At 43.6% G+C, this 24939-nt stretch overlaps 1 protein-coding gene and 1 pseudogene across 5 annotated transcripts in view; both read left to right on the top strand.

Annotated features, from left to right (window-relative positions):
• LOC114207760 (solute carrier family 41 member 3) overlaps window positions 1–11182 on the top strand; it is a 93935-nt gene extending 82753 nt beyond the window's left edge. For 3 of the 5 annotated variants that reach the window (XM_088026878.1, XM_028101779.2, XM_088026877.1), the window contains 3 exons: window positions 4510–4644; window positions 8947–9095; window positions 10289–11182. In XM_088026878.1, coding sequence (XP_087883004.1) covers window positions 4510–4644; window positions 8947–9095; window positions 10289–10498 — 494 coding nt within the window. In that variant the 3' untranslated portion in view covers window positions 10499–11182. The remainder of the gene's footprint in view (window positions 1–4509; window positions 4645–8946; window positions 9096–10288) is intronic. The other 2 variants (XM_088026880.1, XM_088026879.1) reach the window with 2 other exon arrangements.
• Window positions 11183–19591: 8409 nt separating this feature from the next.
• LOC114207774 (transcription initiation factor TFIID subunit 12 pseudogene) lies at window positions 19592–20629 on the top strand (annotated as a pseudogene).
• Window positions 20630–24939: the final 4310 nt, after the last annotated feature.

Below are 24939 nucleotides of genomic sequence, written 5' to 3'. Positions count from 1 at the left end.
ACTATTATTGTATTGTTGTCGATGTGTTTCTTTGATTTTATTTTTAACTGGCTTATATAATTGGCTGCTCCCATGTTAGGGGCAAAGATATTTACAATTGTTAGATCTTCTTGTTGGATAGACCCTTTAAGTATGATGTAGTGTCCTTCCTCATCTCTTATTATAGTCTTTGGTTTAAAATCTAATTTGTCTAATATAAGGATTGCCATCCCAGCTTTCTTTTGGTGTCCATAAGCATGTTAATTGGTTTTCCACCCCCTCACTTTCAATCTGGGGGTGTCTTTGGGTCTAAAATGTGTCTCTTGAAGACAGCATATCAATGGGTTTTGTTTTTTTATCCAATCTGATAGCCTGTGTCTTTTGATTGGGACATTTAGCCCATTTACATTCAGGGTAACTATTGAAAGGTATGAATTTAGTGCCATTGTATTGCCTGTAAGTTGACTGTTACTACATATTGTCTTTGTTCCTTTCTGGTCTGTTTGTTTTAGGCTCTTTTTTTGGTTAGGGGACCCCTTTCAATATTTCTTGTAGAGCTGGTTTGGTGTTCACAAATTCTTTCAGCTTTTTTTGTCCTGTAAGCTTTTTATCTCTCCTTCTATTTTCAATGACAGCCTAGCTGGATACAGTATTCTTGGTTGCACATTTTTCTCGTTTAGTGCTCTGAATATATCATGCCAGTTCTTTCTGGCCTGCCAGGTCTCTGTGAATAGGTCTGCTGCCAATCTAATGATTCTACCATTGTAGGTTACAGACCTCTTGTCCCGAGCTGCTTTCAGGAATTTCTCTTTGTTTCTGAGACTTGGGAGTTTTACTATTAGATGTCGGGGTGTTGACCTATTTTTATTGATTTTGAGAGGAGTTCTCTGTGCTTCCTGGATTTTGATGCCTGTTCCAATATACCTTCTGCTCCTCTCTCTCTTCTGGGATCCCAATTATTCTAATATTGTGTCATCTTATGGTATCACTTATCTCTTGAATTCTGCCCTCGTGATCCAGTAGTTTGTCTCTCTTTTTCTCAGCTTCTTTATTTTCCATCATTTGGTCTTCTGTATCACTGATTCTCTCTTCTGCCTCATTTATCCTAGCGGTTGGAGCCTCCATTTTTTATTGTACCTCATTAATAGCCTTTTTGATTTTGACTTGGTTGGATTTTAGTTCTTTTATTTCTCCAGAAAGGGTTTCTCTAATATCCTCCATGCTTTTTTCAAGCCCAGCTAGTATCTTTTTAATCGTCATTGTGAACTCTGGTTCCGACATCTTATTAATGTCCATATTGATTAGGTCCCTGGCAGTCAGTACTGCCTCTTGTTCTTTTTTATGAGGTGATTTTTTTTTCCATCTTGTCATTTTGACTAGAGGAGAATAGCAGAATGAGAGGACAAAATGCTAACAGGATAATAACCATGACCCCAGAAAAATATACACTAAACAAATCAGATGATACCAGAAACTGGGGGGAAATGAAAGGTGGATTAAAAGAATATGATCAGGTTGGTGAAAATAACAGAGCCACACACTAGATTTTGGGTGTATTTTGGTCTGTAGAAGAAATTGTCTCCCAAAATTTTAAAGGAAGAAACACACACACACACACACACACACACACACACACACACACACAAATAAGGGTAAATATGAAGCGATGGAATATGACTTTAAGATGAAAATTAAAAGATTTTAAGAAAGGAAATGATAAGAAGTTGGTTGAAAAAAGAATGAAAAAAATTTTTAAAAAAAGAGAATGTGATCAGGCAGGACACTAGGACAATGTCATACACTAGATTTAGGGTATATTTTGGTCTGTTAGAAGAAACTGTATCCCAAAATTTTAAATACAATGAAGAGAGAATATGAATGTAAAAAATGAAAAATTAAAAAATATTTTAAAAAATGAATTGATAAGATGTTCATTGAAAAAGGAAAGAAGAAAAATTCAACCAAAAAATATAGAAAAAGAAAAAAAGAAAATTTAAAAAATTAACTTTGAAAGACTAAAGAATCATGGGGGGAAAAAACCATGAATTCTTTGTGCTGTATTCCACTAGTGCTGGAGTTCTGCCATTCTCACTGATCAGTAAACTTGGTCTTGGCTGGCTATTCTTGCTGGTCTTCTGGGGGAAGGGACTGTTGCAGTGGTTCCCAAATGTCTTGGCCGGAGGTGGAATTGCCTTGCCCTTGCCTGGTGCGGGCTAAGTAATCTGCTCGGGTTTGCTCTCCAGAGCTTTTGTTCCCTGCGAGCTTTCGGTACAGCTTTGGAGGACGAGAGTGAAAATGGCGGCCTCCCAATCTCCACCCCAGAGGAGCCAAGAACTCGGGGCCCCACTCCTCAGTGCACCCCCAGAGAAAAGCAATCACTCCTGTCTCCCCAGTCTCCGGCCGCACTCTGTGCTCACCCGGCCTGTGACCGAGCGTTTCTATCTCTGGCACCCGACCCCATGTGGAGTCTCCAAACCCAGCAGATCCCTGAGGTGCGCTCCTGCGCCACTCCTCCCTGGGCAGGAAGGGGAGTCTCCCCAGATCTGCCACTTGTTGGGTCCCTGCTGGAAGAGCGCTGGCCTGGCTGTGCCACGGATCATGGTTTACGGCAACGCTGAGCTGAGAGCCCACTCTTTGGCTCCGTCTCTGCAGCTGGCTTCCCTGCTCCAATACCTGGGAGCTCTGCCGCACTCAGGCACCCCCAGTCTTTCTGTGACCCCAAGGGTCCTGAGACCACACTGTCCCAGCGAGGGTTCCACCCCCCGTTTAGCCACTGGAGTGATGTCCCTCAGTGGAGCAGATTCCGATTTTGTGCTCTGTGCTCTATCACTTGCCGGTAGCCAGCTGACGGAGGCTCCCTCCCCGCCGCCATCTATCTTCCAGAATTTCGCCTCAGATTCACTTCTCCACACGTCCTACCTTCCAGAAAGTGCTCGCTTTTCTGTTCAGAGAGTTGCTGCTATTTACTTTGATTTCCTGTTGAGTTTGTAGGTGTTCTGAATGGTTTGATACCTATCTAGCTGAATTCCTGGGACCAGAGGAAATTTAGGTCTCCTACTCCTCTGCCATCTTGCTTCTCCCCTAACAAAATCTTTAAAAAAAGTAAGAAAGAAACAGGCTTCAGAGGCCCTTGGGTACCCCTCCCCCCTACTTCCATGGGAACCCAGGTGATTGTACCTTGCATGTCAGTGAGACCCAGTAGTTCTGCTCCCAACAGAGGCAGGGCTGGCCACTCACACAAGGGGCTGGCCACCTAGCGGACTGCATCACCTGAGTCAGGTCCCGATGTTTAACACTTGGAGAGATTTCCTTGTATGTCACCAACTCAGATGCCTCTGGTGCCACAAAAGCAGTTTGAATGAGTTCAGCAGGTGTGACAGTAACTGGGCTGCAAGGAGTGGCAGGGAACAGTCACGCTGCAGAGCATGTTCTTGGGTTGGAGGGAGTGGGGCCTGCTCAGCTCCAGCCAGTTGCTGCCTGTCAAGATTGGAGGTCTGGAGTTGCCTCAATTGACTTGTTAGGAGAAGCTGGCAATTAATTTGAGTTACTTTTTAAAAGTTTTTTCCTTTTTTTAAAATCATGTGTATAACACCCAGTGCTAAGCAACTATTGAATCATTGAACACTACATCAGAAACTCATGATGTGCTATATGGTGGCTGACTGAACATACATACATACATATATACATACATAAAAAATCATGTGGATCTAGCAAAATAGATCTGCAGCTGTCCTCTGCCCACAGACCATTCTCTGTATCCAGGGTAGTTGGTTTCTCCCTCTGGAGATCACTGGGGCACATCTGGCCCAGTGAGGGATTAATCCCCAGGGGGCTGAGGAAATCAAATGGGGGCAGCCCACCCACCCTCTAAAGGAGATGGCCATGAGTAGGCCCTGTTCTCTGCCAGTCCCAGATCCTGGCCCCGCAGAGGGAGCTTGGCATGACCTTTGTCTCCTGGGCCCTGGGGTCGTGGCAGGGCTGCGCACAGTCCACTCCATGTGGAAGCTGGGGCCTCAGCAGTAAGCCCCAGGCCTGTTGCATATGATAGCTCCTCTTCTCTTGCTGCTGTCCCCAATTTTTCTTCTGTCTCCTTCCCACCTTAGGGGGAAAAAAAACTTTCTTTTTCTCAGATGTTCCAGTCTGGAATCTGATTCCTGTCACATCCTACGACTTTGAATGGCTTATCAAGATACCCTCCCATAGACCTTTCTATCACTGTCTTCCCTCCCTCTCTTCCTATTCCACACCCCCTCCCTCTACCCAACAAATATGTATTAAACACCTACTTTGCCAGTCACACTTCCTTCACCGTAAAAGATAGCTGTCAAGGTGGTACCTCATTCACAAGGTCCAGTTTACCCTTGCTTGGGACCGAACAAGATCTGTGGTAAAGTGGGAGAGAAGGAAGAAAGATCCAGTGCTGAATCAGTCAAGGAAGGCTTCCTGGAGGACATAGACTTAAAATAAGAGATAGAACTTAGAGACTGGCATAAAAAAGGGGAAACCACATTCTTTTTCTCCTCCCAGGTGTTGGTGGCAATCTGGTGGCCATTCAGACCAGCCGGATCTCCACCTACCTGCACATGTGGAGCACGCCTGGTGTTCTCCCCCTCTGGATGAAACAGTTCTGGCCTAACCCATGCTCCACTTTCTGCACCTCAGGTGGGTCTGGCGTCTTCCAGAGGCCATGTGGCCATTTCTTTACACAAGTCAAAATTGCCATCATTGGAATCTGCTCTGTAGCAACAGATGTCTAAGACCAGTGCTGACCTCAGCCCAGATCATCGTCAAGGACACAGCTCCTCCTCCCAGAGACCTGACTCCCTATCTCTGCCTCTAGTTGATTCATCCATTCGTTCAGATATTTAATTCTGCCAGGTGCTAGGTGTCAGGTTGCAGTGATGAGTCAGAGAAAGCTGATTCTTGCCCACATGGATTTACATGATGTAGAAGAGCAGATAAACATACCAAAAAAAGGAGCATTTAACTACGAATTATGGCATGTTTTAAAATAAAAAATACAGGGTTCAGTGGAAGGAATTTCAGGAGATATTGAGATTTGGGTTTGGCAAGTTCCTCTCTGAGGATGATGGGGGGAGCAGGGGAGGGTGTGGGGGGAGGAGGCGTGCTGGAGCAAGAGGAGCGTTTGAGGCAAGGAGGACAGCCTGAGCAAAGGCTCAGAAGCAGGAAGGAGCTTGGTAAGTCTGAAGAACTGAAAGGCCAGGGAGACCTGAGCAAAACGAGCAAGGGAGAGGATGGAGGAAGCTGAGACCAGGGAGGGAGGGGTTTCGTTATAGGTCCTTGAAGCTTGAGGAAGGGAGACTGGATTCTATTCTGAGAACCACTGGAAACCTTTTGAGGTCTTTTCTTTTTGTTACTTTTAAAACTTGGATCTTTTCTCCCACTGCATTTTCTATTAATCATTTCCTTTCTGTTTCAAGAACTACCTTTAGGGCGCCTGGGTGGCTCAGATGGTTAAGCATCTGCCTTCGGCTCAGGTCATGATCCCAGGGTCCTGGGATCCAGTCCCGCATCAGGCTCCCTGCTCAGTGGGGAGCCTGCTTCTCCCTCTGCCTCTCTTTCTCTCTGTCTCTTATGAATAAATAAATAAAAAAAAAAAGAGCTACCTTTAGCCATTCTTTTAGGGTAGATTTGCTGGCACATTCCTGAAGGATATTTTTGCCAGATATAAAATTCAAGGTTGATGGTTCTTTTCAGCACTTGAAAAATGTGCCACTTTCTTCTGAATCCCCTGGTTTCTGATGAGAAATTACTGTCATTAGAATTATTTTTTTGTCTTTTGTTTGTTTCAAGACTTTTTCTTTACCTTTTAGTTTTTGAGCTGTGATGCACATTGGTGTGGATTTCTGAGGGTTTGCCATGTTTGGGGTTTACTGAGCTCCTTGAGTACATGGATTTATCTTTTGCCAAGTTTAGGAAATTTCAAGCCATGATTTCTTTGATACACCTTCAGCCCCACTGTCTTTTTCCTTTCCTTCCTGTATTCTGATGACATGATGGTGGATCTTTTGTTACAGTCCCACAAGCCCTAGAGTCTCTGTTCAGTTTTCCCCCCAGCCTATTTTATTCTCTCTTATTCATATTGGCTAATTTCCATAGTTTTTTTTCAAGTTCATGGATTCTTTCCTCTGCCCTCTTCACTCTGCTAGTCATCCCTTGCATTGAGTTGTTTGGGGTTTTTTTGGCTATTGTATTTTTTCAGTTTTAAAATTTCCACATGGGTCTTCTTTGTATCTTCTGTTTCTTTTCTGAGACTTTCTAATTTTTTTTTACCAAAACTTTCTATTTTTATTATTTGTTTCAAGTATATTTGTAATTGCTGGTTGGAGCACTTCTACAATGGATTCCTTAAAATTGCTTTCAGATAATTCTGCCATCTGTGTCATCTCATTCTTAGTGTCTGTTGGTTGTCTTTTCAAGTTGAATTTTTTTTTCTTTTATAAGAAGTGATTTCAGATTGAATCCCAGGCATTCGGGGTATATATTATGAAACTCTGGATCTCATTTAAGTCTCTTTCAGCTACCTTTTCTGACACTGCACTACTGAAGGAAAGGGAATGCTTTGCTTCCTTACTGCCAGGTGGGGGTAGAAGTCCAGGTTTCCCCCCACCCCTACCAAACCCACCACCTCTGTTCATACACTGGGGGAAGAGGAGCACTTCATTGCTGGTGGGCTGGGGAGGGGTCCACGTTCCTCTGACACCACCCTGGCTGAGAGGGAGAGGAAAGCTTTGTTATTGCTGCCCACATGGCTTTCACAGACATGGTTGAGTGGGGAGCTCATTACCACCAGGCAGAGTACTGCTTACTCTCCACTCAGCCTTCTCTATCCCACCTCAACCAGAGGGGTGAGTGGCACATTCCACCTAGATTTGGTCAGAAGTCCAGGCTCCCCTCTTGGCCTTTGCGGATGGAAGTGGGGCTGCAGTTTTTCCTGTGATGTTTGGCTGAAATAGAGAAGTTGTTGCCTAAAAGTTCTGTGTTTTGCTAGGCTGTCCCTCTTATGGACTTTTGGCTAGACAGAGTGGGCTTTTGTTGAGGTTTTTCTTTTCTTTTTTTTTTTTTTGGTCTATGCCCATTGACATTTCTGGATTGCTGACTTCTCTAGCATCTGGTCTGGGATATATGAGGCAAAACTCCCTCAAAACAACAACTCAGGGAATTCATTTCTGTGTTTGTTGGGTCCCCAGGTCCCTGGCCAGCCCACCTTTTCTCTCCACCTTTTCAAATCTTCTTATGTTTGTTTTATATATAATGTCCAGGGTTTTTAGTTGTATTTAGTGAGAGGAATAGGAAGAAATATGTCTAGCCATCTTGTCTTGAAGTAGAAATTACCATTGAATTTTCTGATTTGTCATTTATATATAGAAAATCTATTTCTAGGGGCGTCTGGGTGGCTCAGATGGTTAAGCGTCTGCCTTCGGCTCAGGTCATGATCCCGGGGTCCTGGGATCGAGTCCTGCATCGGGCTCCCTGCTCCTTGGGAGCCTGCTTCTCCCTCTGCTTCTCTCTGTCTCTCTCTCTCTCTCCCTCTCTCATGAATAAATAAATAAAATCTTTTAAAAAAAGAAAATCTATTTCTATTTCTCTATTATTTCTGTATCTGTCTTAGTTCAGCTGCTATAATGGAAGTATAGAATGGGTGGCTCATAAATACAAGAAGCTTATTTTTTATAGTTGTAGTTTGTGGAAGTTCAAGGTCAAGGCACTAGCAAATTTTGTCTGGTGATGGCCTGCTTCCTAGTTTGTAGACAGCTGTCTTCTCACTGTGTCCTCACATGGTGGTAGGGGTGAAGTGTCCGAGATGTCTTTTATAAGGTTATAAGCACTAATGACATTCATGAGTGCTATACCCTTATGACCTAATCATCTCCAAATACCATCACATTGAGGATTAGATTTACAACATATGGATCTGGGTGGTGAAGGACACCCAGATGCTATAGCAGCATCTAAATATTTTACTGAATTCTTATTTATGTAATGTTTCTATAGATTTTCTTGAGTTTTAGGACCAGCTACCAATAGCAATTATTTATTTTGCTTCTACTTTTTTTTCCAAAGAATCTTTGTCTAATTTTTCATCATGAAGAGATTTTGGAGCTCTTGAGTGTTCTCAGCCTCTCTACATATTATTTTATGGTAGTGTTTTTAGCTTCCAAGCTGTATGATTGTTCCTCCTCTTTCTTGTTAGTTTGATGAAATATATTAACTCAGAGGCAAATGGAGACTTTTTATTGATACTCTATTTCTGTTGAGAAGTCAGTTGCATTCATATGTTACAATTTTTAAGTGTGTGTGGTTGGGGCAAGGAAGTCACACTTCTGCAGAGTCTCAAATTCTCAGAGTACTGAAGCCAAAAGAGAATGTGCCGAATGAGTCCCAGGGGCTTAGCGTGAGGAAGGGGCTGCCTGAGGCCTCCCATGAGTGTGCCACCCTTCCCTGGATTACTAATTCCACATGCTGAGCCTTCATTCGCCCACATTCCAGAGCTCTCTTCCACCTTAAGCCCTTTGCATGTTCCCTTTCCTCTGCCCAGAGTCCTCTCCTCCAGATTCATAACTCAGCCTAGATGTCATCTTCTCTTGAGGGCTTCTAGTCTCCAGTATTCATCCTACTAATATACACTTTGTTCTCTACCACATTATCCTGGTTTATTTTCATCCTCACACTGGTCAGTTTGAAATGACTTTTCTTGTTTGTTTCTGCTACTGATTCTGGTTTTTTTTCCTCTCTCTCTCTTCCCTAAAATGCCAGTTCCATGAGGGAAGGGACAGGAGTATATCCCCATATGCAAGAACGTGCCTGCCACACAGTAGGTGCTCAGTAAACACTCATGTAATAGATAAATGAATGTGGATGCCTCACTGGAGACTGCCACATGCCAAGGTGGCTTCTGCTGCCCAGCACGTCACACAATCTCCTTGGTTTTCTTTTTTCCAGAAATTAATTCCATATCAGCCCGAGTCCTGCTCTTTCTGGTGGTTCCGGGCCATCTGATTTTCTTCTACATCATCTACTTGGTGGAAGGCCATTTGGTCCCAGACAGTAAGATCTTTGTGGTGTTCTATCTGCTAGCAAGCCTGATCCAGGTGAGGATGACTATAGCAGTATCAGAGCAGCATTCAGTGGTTGGTCAGCCGGCAAGATTTGTCTTGGTTGGTGGGGGGGGCTGTTCTAGGACCCCCATCTTACAAGAGTCAACTTGTTCAAGCACAAGGGCATGATCCAGACAGAGAGGCCACTCCACACTCTGTATTGCACACTTCACACTGCACATTCCACACAGCACATGCTACACTGCACATTTAATAGGGTACACCCCCCACAAGGCACGCTCCATACTACGTATAGCACACTGCATACTCCTCAGGACCAAAGGTTCATCCTGAAGTTGCAGCAAGTTGCTGTGAAGCAAGTTGATGACTGGGTCCAGCCGATAAACTGTGCCATGCACACCAACCATCACAGACAAGGTGGGCAGAGACCAGCCCCCTGCTGGAGTGTTGCTGAAAGGCATGCAGGGACTTTAGTCAGGGCTGGATGGTGATAAGGACATGATGAAAGAGACTAAGCTGGTGCCTGCCTCTGGGTAGTACTCAGCAGACTGTCTGCCCAGACTAGCTGACTGATGCCCCTCGTGGGCCCAGGTTGTCTGCAGAGATAACTGTGGACACTGATGGGCAATTCTAGGAGGGCAGTGCTAGAGCTAGGGACTGACGTGCTCAAATCTCCGTGAGTTAGGGCATTTACAATTGCAGCATGTCCCTGACCCTGAATAGTGGGTTGGGGCACTCTGACAAACTGTCTTGAGCAGGAGCACGGAAAGGGCTGGAGTCAGCCTGGACAGGGGACCGAGGAGCCCTGGAATGAAGCCAGGACTGTGCTCACTACTGGCACTTTCAGGAAAGCCTTACTGTCCAAAGCTGCCCATACAAGGGCTTCCAACAAACTCAAATTGAAGTCCCAATAAGGTCTATGTCTTGAGTTTTCAAGGACAGTGAGAGGAGTTGGTGTAGCAGAGATGGTCTCTCTGGCACCTCAGTTTGCCACAAGTAGGACCTGACCACAGGGAGGGAGGCTAGGCAAGTATGGATAAAGGTGGACTTCCTGCCTTTGCATGAGCTCAGAGCTGGGCACTGACCCCAAGAAAAGCTAGAGGAAGGGGGCTCCTTGGAGTGGACATGTCCACCTTGGTATCTGCCTTTGAAATTTGCTAGTGTTTCTTAGTGACACTTGACTCTCTGACTTAGTTATTTTTTGTGTCTGCTTGCTCTTGTGCCAGGTGACGATTCTTCTGTACCTGGCAGAAGTGATGGTTCGGCTGACATGGCACCAGGCCCTGGATCCAGACAACCACTGTATCCCCTATCTCACAGGGTTGGGGGACCTCCTAGGGACTGGCCTTCTGACACTCTGCTTTCTTATCACCTGGTTATTGAGGAGTGATGCAGGGCTGGATGGTTTCTCAGAACCATCATCTGGACCTCCCTAATGAGCCCAGGCAGCCCCAGTTTCTCAGTAGAATTTTCCTTCACACCAGCAGGGTACAGAATACAGTTTCTCCCTGCCTGGGTGCTCAGGAAGGATGGTTGACACCCTGCCTCTGCAGTGGCCCTTTGTCAGTCTGCTAAGGACACTAACACACATCTTGACTCTGGAGTTGGAACCTGAGCCTCTGAGGGTGAGGGAGGCCTGAAATCAGAAGCATTGTTTGTGTATGAATGTGACTGCATGTTCCCAGACATAAGTGCACACTCATGTGCTTGGTGAGTGCAAATGAGTGTGCATGTGTGTGTGGAGACCAGGGGACTCTGGCCTGAAGACGCTGAAGGAAGAGACATGTCCAGTGCACTTGGGAGATATGCTGTCACTGTTCTGTGCCCATGCAGCCTGGATTGGGGAGGAGCAGGAATGAGATGCCTTCTGTGCCCAAGCCTCAGGACTGAGCTGTGGCTTAAGCACAGTCTTCACCAGGTCTGAGCTTCATGGGCCATTTTGCCAGTGTGCCTGCAAATGTGCAGCCCTTCCCAAGACAGCCCTTCCTTGCACACCCTTCATCTGTTCCCAGTATTTAATCCTGTTAATGTTTTTTCTTTTTTTCTTTTTATGTTTAAGCAAAACTTCTGTTTAGATTTTAATGATCAGAGAAGTATAAAATAAAACATAGATTATATTATACTTGGCCTTTGTGTCCTTAAAGATAGTTAATGCCACCATGAGACTTGGGGTCTATAAGTAACAAAAACCTCTGGTGTTTCTCTAGTGTCTGTTTCTCAAACTGTGGTCTCCAGCATAGAAGCATCAACAGCATGGGGAAACTTGTTAGAAATGCAAGTTGTTTACCCTCCCTCCCCTAGGCCTGCCAAATCAGCCTGTCTTGAGTTAGAGCTCAGCAATGTAGGTTTAATAAGCCCTCCATGTTGTTCTGATACACTCTCACATTTGAGAACCACTACTCCAGAATGCCCTCACTTTTTTAAAATATATGTTTACTTCCTGATTTTTTTTAAATTTATTAAGTTTATTTAGAGAGCACACACGAGTTGGGGGAGGGCAGAAGGAGAGAGAGAATCTCAAGCAGACTCCATGCTGAGCATGGAGACCAACACAGGGCACAATCCTATGACCCCAAGATCATGACCGGAGCTGAAATCAAGAGTCAGATGCTCACCTGACTGAATCACCCAGGCGCCTGCTACTTCCTGTTCCTTATTAACTCATCATAACAACTTTAGCCATGGTTTGGACTGAGGATTATTATCTTCATCTGGTAAAAACAGGTATTTACTTATTAATTTAGCACATATGGACATGGGCCATCTTGTATCAGTGCCCCAGAAGGAAAGAGGTGGCATCCTAAGTGGTGTAATTGGGCAGGGCTTGAAGAAGGGACAGTTTACAGATACATGGGGAAGGGGAACAATGGTGAAGCACCCTATGCCTGGTCACAGTTAAGGGGCTGTTACCACCAGAAACTCCCCTGAACTGCGGAGTGAATAGGAGTGGGATTATCTGAGGTTGGGCGAAGGGGCATCTCTATTTAAAAAAACAGCTACCATCAGCTGTGGCCTGACAGAGAGAGATCCATGGGAATAAATACCCCAACCTTATTCTCTGCTTACCCTTTAAACTGCTAGTGTCTCCCATTAGCCAAACCCAGCCAGAAGTTAAATGACTGGCGGTGTCATTTATGGATGGTTCCATAAATATATAGAGGTCTCAGCCCCCCTGGGGCTCAGAGCCAGTTGAGGGTGGAGAGTGGTTCTGGAGAGGCAAGTGGAGAATATCCAGCACACCTAGGTACCAAGTCCTAGGCTAAGTACTGGGGATGCACTTGTGGGCAAAGCATTCATCATCCCTCTCTCAAGGGTCTATAGGGGAGATGGTCAATAATAGACATCATAGGTTTGTGACAACATGGATGGACCTAGAGGGTATTATGCTAAGTGAAATAAGCAGACAGAGAAAGATAAATACCATGTGGTTTCACTCATATGTGAAATCTAAAAAAAAAAATGAATAAACAAAAAGAATCAGACCTATAAATACACTGATGGTTGCCAGAAGGAAGTGGGGTATGGGGATTGGCAAAATGGGTGAAGTGGAGTGGGAGGTACAGTCTTCCAATTATGGAATAAGTCACAGGGATAAAAGGCACAGCATAGAGAATATAGTCAATGATATTATGATAGTGTTGTATGGGGACAGAGAGCAGCTATATTGGTGAGCGAGCATAATGGGAAGAGATGTTGAATCCCTATGATGTATGCCTGAAACTAATAGTGTCAACTATACTCAAAAAATTGCTTAAATAAATAACACTACACCAACAAGTGTTAAAATTTTAGCTCTGATAAATCTTGCAAAAGAGAAGAATATGGTGCTGTAGAAGTATGTAACGAGAGCTAAGACTTATTGAGCACTTATTGTGCCATGTTCTGAGCATTTTAAATGTGTAAACTCAGTGTAATAGCCTCACAGCAAATTTATGTTATAGGTATGATAGATCATCCCCATTTATAGATGAGGAGACAGCCATTTTGAGGTCTCTTCACTTTCCCAAGATCCTTTGGTGAGTGGTGGTAATCTGGCTGAGACCCAAGCTATGCAAGTAGTAAAAGGATTTGACCAAGACAGGAGCTCAGGAAAGATTTTTCTTCAGGAAGTGCCATGTAAGCTGAGATTCAAGAATAAGCAGGAGTAAATCAGCAATGAGCGAAGAGCTTTGGGTGGAAGGTAGAGCATTCAGAAAGATGGATCTTATCATAGGTAAAGGGGGAGCAGAGTAGAGGGGCCACTACTGAAGCTTGAGTTCCTGCAACATTTAATGACCAAGGGAGTATGATCCTGCAATGCAGAGGCAGAGAAGAGACATGGGAGAGGTAAGGAGAAAAAAAAAAAAAAAAACAGGAGAGCATCATGTTTGGAGACCAAAGAAGTGTATTATAGAAAGAGAAAGTGGTCCAATGCTTTGAAACTAGAACTCAATCACAAGAGGAAAGTCAGAAAGAACTCAAATACATGGAGGCTAAAGAGCATCCTACTAAAGAATGAATGGGTCAACCAGGAAATTAAAGAATTTTTAAAAATTCACGGAAACAAAATGAAAACACAACTCTTCAAAATCTTTGGATGCAGCAAAGGCAGTCCTAGAAAGTGTATAGCAATACAAGCCTTTCTCAAGAAACAAGAAATTTCTCAAATACACAACCTAACCCTACACCTAAAGGAGCTGGAGAAAGAACAGCAAATAAAGCCTAAACCCAGCAGGAGAAGAGAAATAATAAAGATCAGAACAGAAATCAATGAACTAGAAACCAAAAAAACAGTAGAACAGATTCAATGAAACTAGGAGCTGGTTCTTTGAAAGAATTAACAAGATTGAGAAACCCCTGGCCAGACTGAGCAAAAAGAAAAGAGAAATGACCCAAGTAAATAAAATCATGAATGAAAGAGGAGAGATGACAACCAACACCAAAGAAATACAAACAATTATAAGAACATATTATGAGCAACTCTATGCCAGCAAATTAGATAATCTTGAAGAAATGGATGCATTCCCAGAAATGTATCAACTACCTAAGCTGAACCAGGAAGAAATAGAAAACCTGAAGAGACCTATAACCACTAAGGAAATTGAAGCAGTCATCAAAAATCTCCCAACAAACAGGAGCCCATGGCCAGATGGCTTCCCAGGGGAATTCTACCAACCATTTAAAGAAGTATTAATACCTATTCTTCTGAAACTGTTCCAAAAAATAGAAATGGAAGGAAAGCATCCAAACTCGTTTTATGAGGCCATTACCTTGATCCCAAAACCGAACAAAGACCCCATCAAACAGGAAAATTACAGGTCAATATCCCTGATGAACATGGATGCAAAAATTCTCACCAAAACGCCAGCCAATAGGATCCAACAGTACATTAAAAGGATTATTCACCACGACCAAGTGGGATTTATGCCTGGGCTGCAAGGTTGGTTCAACATCTGCAAATCAATTAATGTGATACAACACATTAATAAAAAAAAGAAAGAACCATATGATCCTGTGAATAGATGCAGAAAAAGCATTTGACAAAGTACAGCATCCTTTCTTGATCAAAACTCTTCAGAGTGTAGGTATAGAGGGTACATACCACAGTATCATAAAAGCCATCTATGAAAAACCCACAGCGAATAGCATTCTCAATGGGGAAAAACTGAAAGCTTTCCCCCTAAGGTCAGGAACACAGCAGAGATGTCCACCCTCACCACTGCTACTCAACATAGTATTAGAAGTCCTAGCCACAGCAATCAGACAACAAAAAGGAATAAAAGGCATCCAAATTGGCAAAGAAGTCAAACTCTCACTCTTTGCAGATGATATGATACTTTATGTGGAAAACCCAAAAGACTCCACCCCAAAACTGCTAGAACTCATACAGGAATTCAGTCAAGTTGCCGGATATAAAATCAATGCACAGAAATCAGTGGCATTCCTATACACCAACAACAAGACAGAAGAAAGAGAAATTAAGGAGTCGATCCCATTTACAATTGCACCCAAAACCATAAGATACCTAGGAATAAATCTAACCAATGAGGCAAAGAATCTGTACTCAGAACATTATAGAATACTCATGAAAAAAATTGAGGAAGACACAAAGAAATGGAAAAACGTTCCATGCTCATGGATTGGAAGAACAAATATTGTGAAGATGTCAAAGCTACCTAGAGCAATCTACACATTCAATGCAATCCCTATTAAAATACCATCCACTTTTTTCAAAGAAATGGAACAAAAAAATCCTAAAATTTGTATGAAACCAGAAAAGACCCCGAATAGCCAGAGGAATGTTGAAAAAGAAAAGCAAAGCTGGTGGCATCACAATTCTGGACCTCAAGCTCTATTACAAAGCTGTCATCATGAAGACAGTATGGTCTGGCATAAAAACAGACAGAGATCAATGGAACAGAATAGAGAGCCCAGAAATGGACCCTCAACTCTATGGTCGACTAATCTTCGACAAAGCAGGAAAGAATGTCCCATGGAAGAAAGACAGTTTCTTCAACAAATGGTGTTGGGAAAATTTGACAGCCACATGCAGAAGAATGAAACTGGACCATTTCCTTACACCACACACAAAAATAGACTCAAAATGGTTGAAAGGCCTCAATGTAAGACAGGAGTCCATCAAAATCCTAAAGAACAAGGCAGCAACCTTTTCGACCTCAGCCACAGCAAATTCTTCCTAGAAACATCTCCAAAGGCAAGGGAAGCAAGGGCAAAAATAAACTATTGGAACTTCATCAAGATAAAAAGCTTTTGGTGCAGTGTTCCATGATTCATTGTTTGTTCATAACACCCAGTGCTCCATGCAGAACGTGCCCTCCTCAATACCCATCACCAGGCTAACCCATCCCCCTACCCCCTCCCCTCTGGAACCCTCAGTTTGTTTTTCAGAGTCCATCATCTCTCATGGTTCGTCTCCCCCTCTGACATACTCCCCTTTTCTTCCTCTCCTGTTATCTTCTTCTTTTTCTTTTTTCTTAAAATATGTTGTGTTATTTGTTTCAGAAGTACAGATCTGTGATTCAACAGTCTTGCACAATTCACAGCGCTCACCATAGCATATACCCTCCCCAATGTCTATCACCCAGCCACCCCATCCCTCCCACCCCCAACCACTGCAGTAACACTCAGTTTCTCTCCTGAGATTAAGAATTCCTCATATCAGTGAGGTCATGTGATACATGTCTTTCTCTGATTGACTTATTTCACTCAGCATAACACCCTCCAGTTCCATCCACGTCGTTGCAAATGGCAAGATCTCATTCCTTTTGATGGCTGCATAATATTCCATTGTGTATATATACCACACCTTCTTTATCCATTCATCTGTCGATGGGCATCTTGGCTCTTTCCACAGTTTGGCTATCTAATGATGTAATATATGGTGATTAACATAAAAATAAAAAATTTAAAAAAAAGATAAAAAGCTTTTGCACAGCAAAAGAAACAGTCCACAAAACCAAAAGACAACCGACAGAATGGGAGAAAATATTTGCCAATGACATATCAGATAAAGGGCTACTATCCAAAATCTATAAAGAACTTATCAAACTCAACACCCAAAGAACAAATAATCCAATCAAGAAATGGGCAGAGGACATGAACAGGCATTTTTCCAAAGAAGACATCCAAATGGCCAACAGACACATGAAAAAGTGCTCAACATCGCTCGTCATCAGGGAAATCCAAATCAAAACCTCAATGAGATACCACCTCACACCCGTCAGAATGGCTAAAATTAAGAAGTCAGGAAACGACAGATGTTGGAGGGGATGTGGAGAAAGGGGAACCCTCCTACACTGTTGGTGGGAATGCAAGCTGGTGCAACCACTCTGGTAAGCAGTATGGAGGTTCCTCAAACAGTTGAAAATATGGCTACCATACAATCCAGCAATTGCACTACTGGGTATTTACCGCAAAGATACAAATGTAGGGATCCGAAGGGGTACATGCACCCCGATGTTTATAGCAGCAATGTCCACAATAGCCAAACTGTGGAAAGAGCCACGATGTCCATCGACAGATGAATGGATAAAGAAGAGGTGGTATATATACACAATGGAATATTATGCAGCCATCAAAAGGAATGAGATCTTACCATTTGCAACGACGTGGATGGAACTGGAGGGTGTTATTTTGAGTGAAATAAGTCAATCAGAGAAAGACATGTATCATATGACCTCACTGATATGAGGAATTCTTAATCTCAGGAAACAAACTGAGGGTTGCTGGAGTTGTGGGGGGGTCGGAGGGATTGGGTGGCTGGGTGACAGACATTGGGGAGCATATGTGCTATGGTGAGCACTGTGAATTGTACAAGACTGTTGAATCACAGATCTGTACCTCTGAAACAAATAATGCAATATATGTTAAGAAAAAAAAAAGAAGAAGAAGATAGCAGGAGGGGAAGAATGAAGGGGAGTAAGTCGGAGGGGGAGACGAACCATTAGAGACAATACACTCTGAAAAACAAACTGAGGGTTCTAGAGGGGAGGGGGGTGGGGGGATGGGTTAGCCTGGTGATGGGTCTTAAAGAGGGCACATTCTGCATGGAGCACTGGGTGTTATGAACAAACAATGAATCATGGAACACTACATCAAAAACTAATGATGTAATGTATGGTGATTAACATAACAATAAAAATTATTTAAAAAAAGAAATTAAGAAGGTGGAAAAAAAGAGTCAGTCATGGTTTTTCTTCCTCTCTGATTTCTTCCCATTCAATTTTCCCTCCCTTCCCCTATGATCCTCTGTGTTATTTCTTATGTTCCACATGAGTGAAACCATCATATGTGGAATTTAAAAAGGAAAACAGATGAACATGTGGGAAGTGTTTAAAAAGGAAGAGAGGGAAACAAACCATATGAGACTTTTAATGCTAGAGAAAAAAACTGAGGGTTGATGGAGGGAGGTGGGTAGGTGATGGGCTAGATGGGTGATAGGCATTAATGAGAACTCTTTTTTTTATCATTTTTAGTTAGTTACAGTGCAATAGTGGTTTCTGGAGTAGAATTCAGTGAATTCATCACTTACATAAAACACCCAGTGCTCATCACAAGTGTCCTTGTGGGGGTGACTTCATGGTGTCCCACATTGGTTGTCCCTCCAACACCTGCTCCTAGTGGGGCAGCCGCATGGGGCCACTCAGGGGAGACCCAGGACAGGCACACCCTGGCCATCCTGGGGAAGCCACAAGGGGGCGCTCACACCCAGGGAGTGAGAGCACCTCAAATGCGTTGAGTTCACTTACCCTGTCCTCGGCCTCCTTTCTGGCAAAAGCCCTGCCCACCTGACGCATGCTTTCCCACCAGATGCTGCCCTGCCCAACGTACTTACCCTCCTGTTCTGTTGCCTGGCACCAAAATGTTCCATGGGGCCACACAGAGAATGCACAGGACAGGAATGCCTGCTGTATTGCAGGGCAGAGTGGTGGGGAGGTGCTTGCACCAAAAGGATTGTAAGGACCCCTGCAGTGCTGAACCAGCCTGCAAACCCCTTCCCCCATCTCCTCCTTTCTGCCACTTCCTGCCCACCTGCCCCCCTCACCTGTTCAGTGGCCAGACACCAAAAGTTTCCATAGGCCAGTCAGGTAAAGGCATGGGAAAGGCATGAAGGGCAGTCCCAGTGAAGTGGGGAGGGGGGCACTGGGACCTTCCCTGCCTTACCCACTTCCCTGCTGCCCATCCCACCCCTCCCACGTGACCTCCCCAAAGCTAGGTGGCCAGACTCCAGAAGGTTCCACAGGGCCTCTCACTGAGGTGAAGCCCAAGGGTTGTCCCAGGAAAGCCTGGAGAGGGTTGATTGCACCAGCAGCGCATGGGGGACCTGGCCAGCACTAGGCCTGCCAGCCCGGAGTGCCTCAGCATTTGCCCAGGCGCCCTGGGGCTGGGAGTCCTTCTGTCTCCCTTCCCCACCCCTGGCTCCCTTTCTTGGGCTCTCATGAATCTCTGGTGACCCATCCAGTTACTCTGGGCACCATCACTCAGGAGCCACAGGGTGGGAGCACAGCTGCAGCCTGTTGGGGCCTGCCTGTGCCAGGGCAGTAGGGAAGATCAGATAGAGTCATCTCTTCCCCAGGTGACCGTGCTGTGTTGGTGCCCCACCTTTGACCAGCAGTCTACACTTTGGGTTGGAGACCTCACTTTTGACTCCAGTAATGTTTGCTGATCTGGGAGACTCCATCAAAATGGAGCCCAAAATGGTTCTTAAGTCCTCAAGAAGTTGGTTGTAAGAATGCTTACCTTTTGGATCAATATACCATAATTGAAACCTGGTCAGGATTTAAACTCCTTTGAATCTCCTTGGTAAATTTACATTTGCATTTTGCAGTGTTTAGTTCTTGACAGCAGCCCATTGTGAGTAGGCAATTTTTAGCAAGGAAGGACAAGAGCCACATTTCAGCCACATACAGATTTTTGAGATGGCAAAGGCCAAGGGCTTACTTTCAAGATGTGTTAGTGTGATTTCACTGGTGAATGTAACAGAAACCCATTTAAGAATTAAATAAAGCTGGGGAAGTACTCGGGGAGGGCCAAGCAGTTGGACCGGCTGCTGAGACGAACGCTTCACTGGGGCAGTCTCCGCATATCATGGGGAGATAGACGCTGCTGCCTTTGATTGGCCTTGGTCCTCACAGCTCCAAAAAGAAACAGGATCTCGATAAGCTCTATGAACTGAAGTCCAAAGCTCGGCAGATTATGAACCACTTTGGCCCCTCAGCCCTAATCAACCTCTCCAATTTCTCATCCATAAAACCGGAACCAGCCAGCACCCCTCCACAAGGCTCCATGGCCAATAGCACTACAGTGGTAAAGATACCGGGTACTCCTGGGACAGGAGGGTGTCTCAGCCCTGAAAACAATCAGGTACTGACCAAGAAAAAATTACAAGACTTAATAAGAGAAGTGGATCCTAATGAGCAATTGGATGAAGATGTGGAGGAGATGCTGCTGCAGATTGCTGATGATTTTATTGAGAGTGTGGTGACAGCGGCCTGTCAGTTTGGTCAGCATCACAAGTCCAGCACCCTGGAGGTGAAAGATGTCCAGCTGCATCTAGAACGCCAGTGGAACATGTGGATCCCAGGATTTGGCTCTGAAGAAATCCGACCCTACGAAAAGGCGTGCACCACAGAGGCCCACAAACAGAGAATGGCACTGATCCGGAAAACAACCAAGAAATAACACATGGGAAGGTCAGGGAATGGACAACAATGTATTTGGAGATACTTGAGCTGAGACCTCAGCCATCTCATCCTTGGATTTTTTTTTTAATGCTTTACAGAGAAGCATATATTTTTTATTAACAGTGCAGCAATATCTACAATGACTGAGAGGATCTGCCAAAAGAATAAAGCCTCCTACTCCAACTTCCAGTCCCTTTTCCCTGCCATCTCAAAGAGGAACGATGTATCTTCCAGAGAAGATTTTATTTGTGGTTTATTATATAAGTGATTGAATATGGGACAGAGCATTATGGGCTTGTTTGGTGAGACAGTATTAGCAGGATTTGTAGAGGTTTGTGTTTCTTCTCCCTTCCCCTTTTCCCTGTACTTTGTAATGTCAGTGTTTATATGAATGTGACTTTCATTTGCTTTTCCAGAAAAAAGAAGTTATTAATCGAAAAAAAAGAATTAAATAAAGCTGGAGTGGGAGGGGCAAAAATGGTGGAAGAGTAGGGGACTCTATTCCAACCAGTCCCCTGAATTGAGATGGATATCTACCAGACCACTCTGAACACCAGCGAAATCAGTCTGAGATGTAAGAAGATATATCTGGATCTCTACAAACAGAATATCACTGGCAGTTAATTTCAAGATAGGAAGCAGGGAGCCATGATTCTGCAGGCAGATATCGGAAGATAAACAGAAGGCAGAGGAAGCCTCTTGGATCCTGCACCACTGGATGGTTAAAGCCTCCCATGCTGGGAACCAGGCACAGACTCGCAGACTGGTAGCTGTGGGGAAAGGACTTTAGGGCAGTCCCTGGGCTGAAACTGGAGTTGTGGGGCTGCGTGTGCAAACTGGGGGCAGCTGGCGGTTTTAGAAGCACAAAGGGCAGAGACATGCCTGGACCTGGAAGCGAGGGCTGGGAGGCGCACAACCCAGGACTCTGTGGTTTTAGCAGCACAGACAGAAACTGAGACAGTGGGCTGGAGAGCTCACTGAAAAACAGACAAGCATAGGGTTGGAAATGGTCATTTCTGCTCTCTCAGAAGAGATGCAAAAAGCCACCAGGGAAAGCCACCAGGGAAAAAAAGCCCAAATAAAACAGTTTTCACTGAGCCCAACCCCCGCCACAGGGGGCAAGGCAACTCTGCCCAAACAGGGTTGTCTGAGTAATGGTGGGGCAGGCCCCTCCCGCAGAAGATAGGCTGGAAGAACAAGAGGCTGAAAACCCTGAGGTCCCTATAAAACAGGTGCACCTTGCTTGGGTTTTGGTCAATAATTTGGACTCTGTACATTCCCTCAACCACCCCTCAACAGAATGACTAAAAGGAGAAACCCCCCAAATAGGAAAAACTCAGACACTGTGACTTCTGTCACAGATTTACAAATGGGACTTCAGGGTAACAGTTATGAAGATGCTAGAGAAATGGAGAAATCAATTAATGGCAACATGGGGTCTCTAAGGAATAAATGAGAGCAGAACTGGCAGAACTTAAAAATGCTATCAATGAGATCCAATCTAATCTAGATACTCTAACGGCTAGGGTAAATGAGGCAGAAGAACAAAGAGTGATCTAGAAGACCAATTGATCGAAAAGAAGGAGAAAGAGGAGGCTTGGAAGAATCAGCTCAAAATCCATGAAAACAGAATTAAAAAAATAAGTGATGTCATGGAACACTCCAAAGTCAGAATTATCGGGATCCCTGAGGGGTGGAGAGAGAGAGAGGACTAGAAGTTATATTTGAGAGAATAACTGAGAAATTCCCTAATCTGGGGAATGAAACAAACATTCATGGCCTACAGGCAGAGAGGACCCCTCCCAAGATCAAGGAAAACAGACCAACGTCCCAGCATGTAATAGTAAAACTCGCAAATCATAGAACCAAGGAAACCCTCTTAAGGGCAGTTAGGGGGAAGAGATTCCTTACGTACAGAGGGAGGAACATCAAAATAATGTCAGACCTGTCCACAAAGACCTGGCAAGACAGAAAGTCCTGGCAAGACATATTCAGGGTACTAAACGAGAAGAACATGCAGCCAAGGCTGTCATTTAGAATGATAAACCACAAGGCTGTCATTTAGAATGGATGGAGAGATGCAGAGGTTCCAGGAACAGAAGAAACTGAAAGAATATGTGACCACTAAGTGGGTCCTGCAAGAAATATTAGGGGGGGGTTCTATAAAAGGAGGAAGAACCCAAGAGTGATATAGAACAGAAATTTACAGAGACAACCTATAGAAACAAGGACTTCACAGGCATGATGACAATAAATTCATATCTTTCAATAATCACTCTCAACGTGAATGGCCTAAATGCTCCCATAAAATGGCACAGGGTTGCAGATTGGATAAAAAGACAGGACCCATCCATAAGCTGTCTACAAGAGCTTCATTTACCTAAAGATACATCAAGACTGAAAGTGAAGGGATGGAGATCCATCTTCCATGCTAACGGACCTCCAAAGAAAGCTGGGGTAGGAATTCTTATATCAGAAAATTTAGATTTTGAGCTAAAGACTGTAGTTAGAGGCACAGAAGGACACTATATCATTCTTAAGGGGTCTATCCAACAAGAAGATCTAACAATTGGGAGCAGCCAACTACATAAGCCAACTTTTAACCAAAATATACAGTCATGTAGATAACAATGTGTTAATTATAGGAGACCTCAATACTCCACTCTCAGCAGTAGACAGATCATCTAAGCAGAAAATCAACAAAGAAACAAGACCTTTGAATGACACACTGAACCAGATGGACCTCATAGATATATACAGAACATTCCACCCTGAAACAACAGAATACTCATTCTTCTCAAGCGCACACAGAACTTTCTCCAGAATATACCACATACTGGGACACAAATCAGGTCTCAACCAATAGCAAAAGATTGAGATTATTTCCTGCATGTGATCAGACCACTATGCTTTAAAACTGGAACTCAAACACAAGAAAAAATTTGGAAGAAATTCAAAATCTTTGGAGCTAAAGACCACTCTGCTTAAGAATGTTCGGATCAACCAGGAAATCAAAAAAAACCTTAAACAATTCATGGAAACCAATGAGAATGAAAACACACCGGTCTAATGGGCCATAACTAAAATGTAAACATTTGGTGATTCAAGGGACAGTGTTGGAAAATGAAAAGAGAAGTCATAAAATGGAGGAAAATATTGAAACTCATATAACAAATAAGAAACATATCTAGAACATCAAAAGAAGTATTACAACTTAGGAAAAGACAACTCATTAAAAATTAAGCCAATGACCTCAACCGACATGTCTCCAAGGAAGTCATCCAAAGAGCCATGAAGCACATGAACAGAAGTCAAAAATAGTCCGTCATGAAGGAAATCCAAAGCCAAATCAGGGTGACCTAACATTTCATACCCACAGAATATTTATCATCCAAAAGACAGATAAATGTTGGCGAGGATGTGGAGAAATTACAACCCTCACGCACTGTTGGCAGGAATGGAAAAGAGTAAAGTCATTTGGGAAAGAGTCTTGCAAGAATTCAAATAGTATAACACAGATACCATGTGACCCAACAACTCCCCTCCTAAGTATATACCTATAAAAACTGAAAGCATATGGCCCCACAAAAATCTTATCCATGAAGGTCCCTAGCAGCATTATTCTTAATCATCCAAAAGGGAAACCAACACAAATGTTCTTCCACCGAGGAACAAAAAAAACTGTGCAGTATTTATAACAACGGAATATTGTTCAGCCAAAGAAAGACACAAAGAACCCATTCATGCTGCAACATCGATGGACCTTGAAAACATTATGCTAAGTGAAGAAGCCAGGGACAAAGGATCACACCTTGCATTATTCCATTTATACCAAAGGGTCAAAATAAGCAAATCCACTGAAAGACAACGTACATTCCTGTTTTCCTGGGCCTTAGAGGTTAGGGGAAATGGGGATTCTCTGTGGATAAGTAGGGGATTTCTTGTGCAGGGATAATGTAAAACATCTGGAACACATTGTACAATTCTGTGAATATACTAAAAACAAAAACAAAACCATGAAACTGCACACCTTAAAGGGTGACTTGCATTGTCTGTGATTAAGTGTACATCATGATAACAGAAAGTGAACCCCAGAAGGGAGTATGGAATGTTGTCCCCTCACATTGAGGTCTCTGAACTAAGGAAATGAACACCCAGATTAATTCTATTAGTGAACATTCTAAATACAAGATCTATGGAAATAATCATGAGGATTTCTTTGTTTCAATTTCAAAGAAAACAAAACATCTAAATTTTTTAAAAATTCACAATTTCAGGACAAAATCATTATAACTCAGGCAAAGGGTAACCCAGGGAAACCCCAAAACAGCTGTTACTATGAGAGGTTTTGACTGGAGGGATTGAAGCTTTGAATATGAGATCAGACCCACATTTATTATTGTCCCACCCACAAAGATGACATGAAAAGTAAGGCAGCCCAGGTAATGGTGTCTTTTGAAAGCATCAGTTTGTGAGAAGGACAATATTAAGACATAGATCCTGTGCCATCATGAAGAATTGAATTTTCCAGAATCCCAGAGAGAAAACTCAAAACTCAGATTCCATTGCATAAACATTGGACTGAGTCCTCCTTGTGGCAGGAGTGGATTCCAGAAGATGACATGTGGTGAATAGGTCAAAGAAGGCAGTGTTTCACAAGAAACACTGTCATAGAGAACAAACTGGTGGTTACC

This window comes from Eumetopias jubatus, unplaced genomic scaffold, assembly GCF_037043125.1.
Source record: "Eumetopias jubatus isolate StellerSeaLion01/CBP00866 unplaced genomic scaffold, mEumJub1_p1.0 scaffold_1, whole genome shotgun sequence".
NCBI lineage: Eukaryota > Metazoa > Chordata > Mammalia > Carnivora > Otariidae > Eumetopias > Eumetopias jubatus.
The sequence above is the reverse complement of the archived record's forward strand: the minus strand, read 5'-3'. Positions and strand labels throughout refer to the sequence as shown.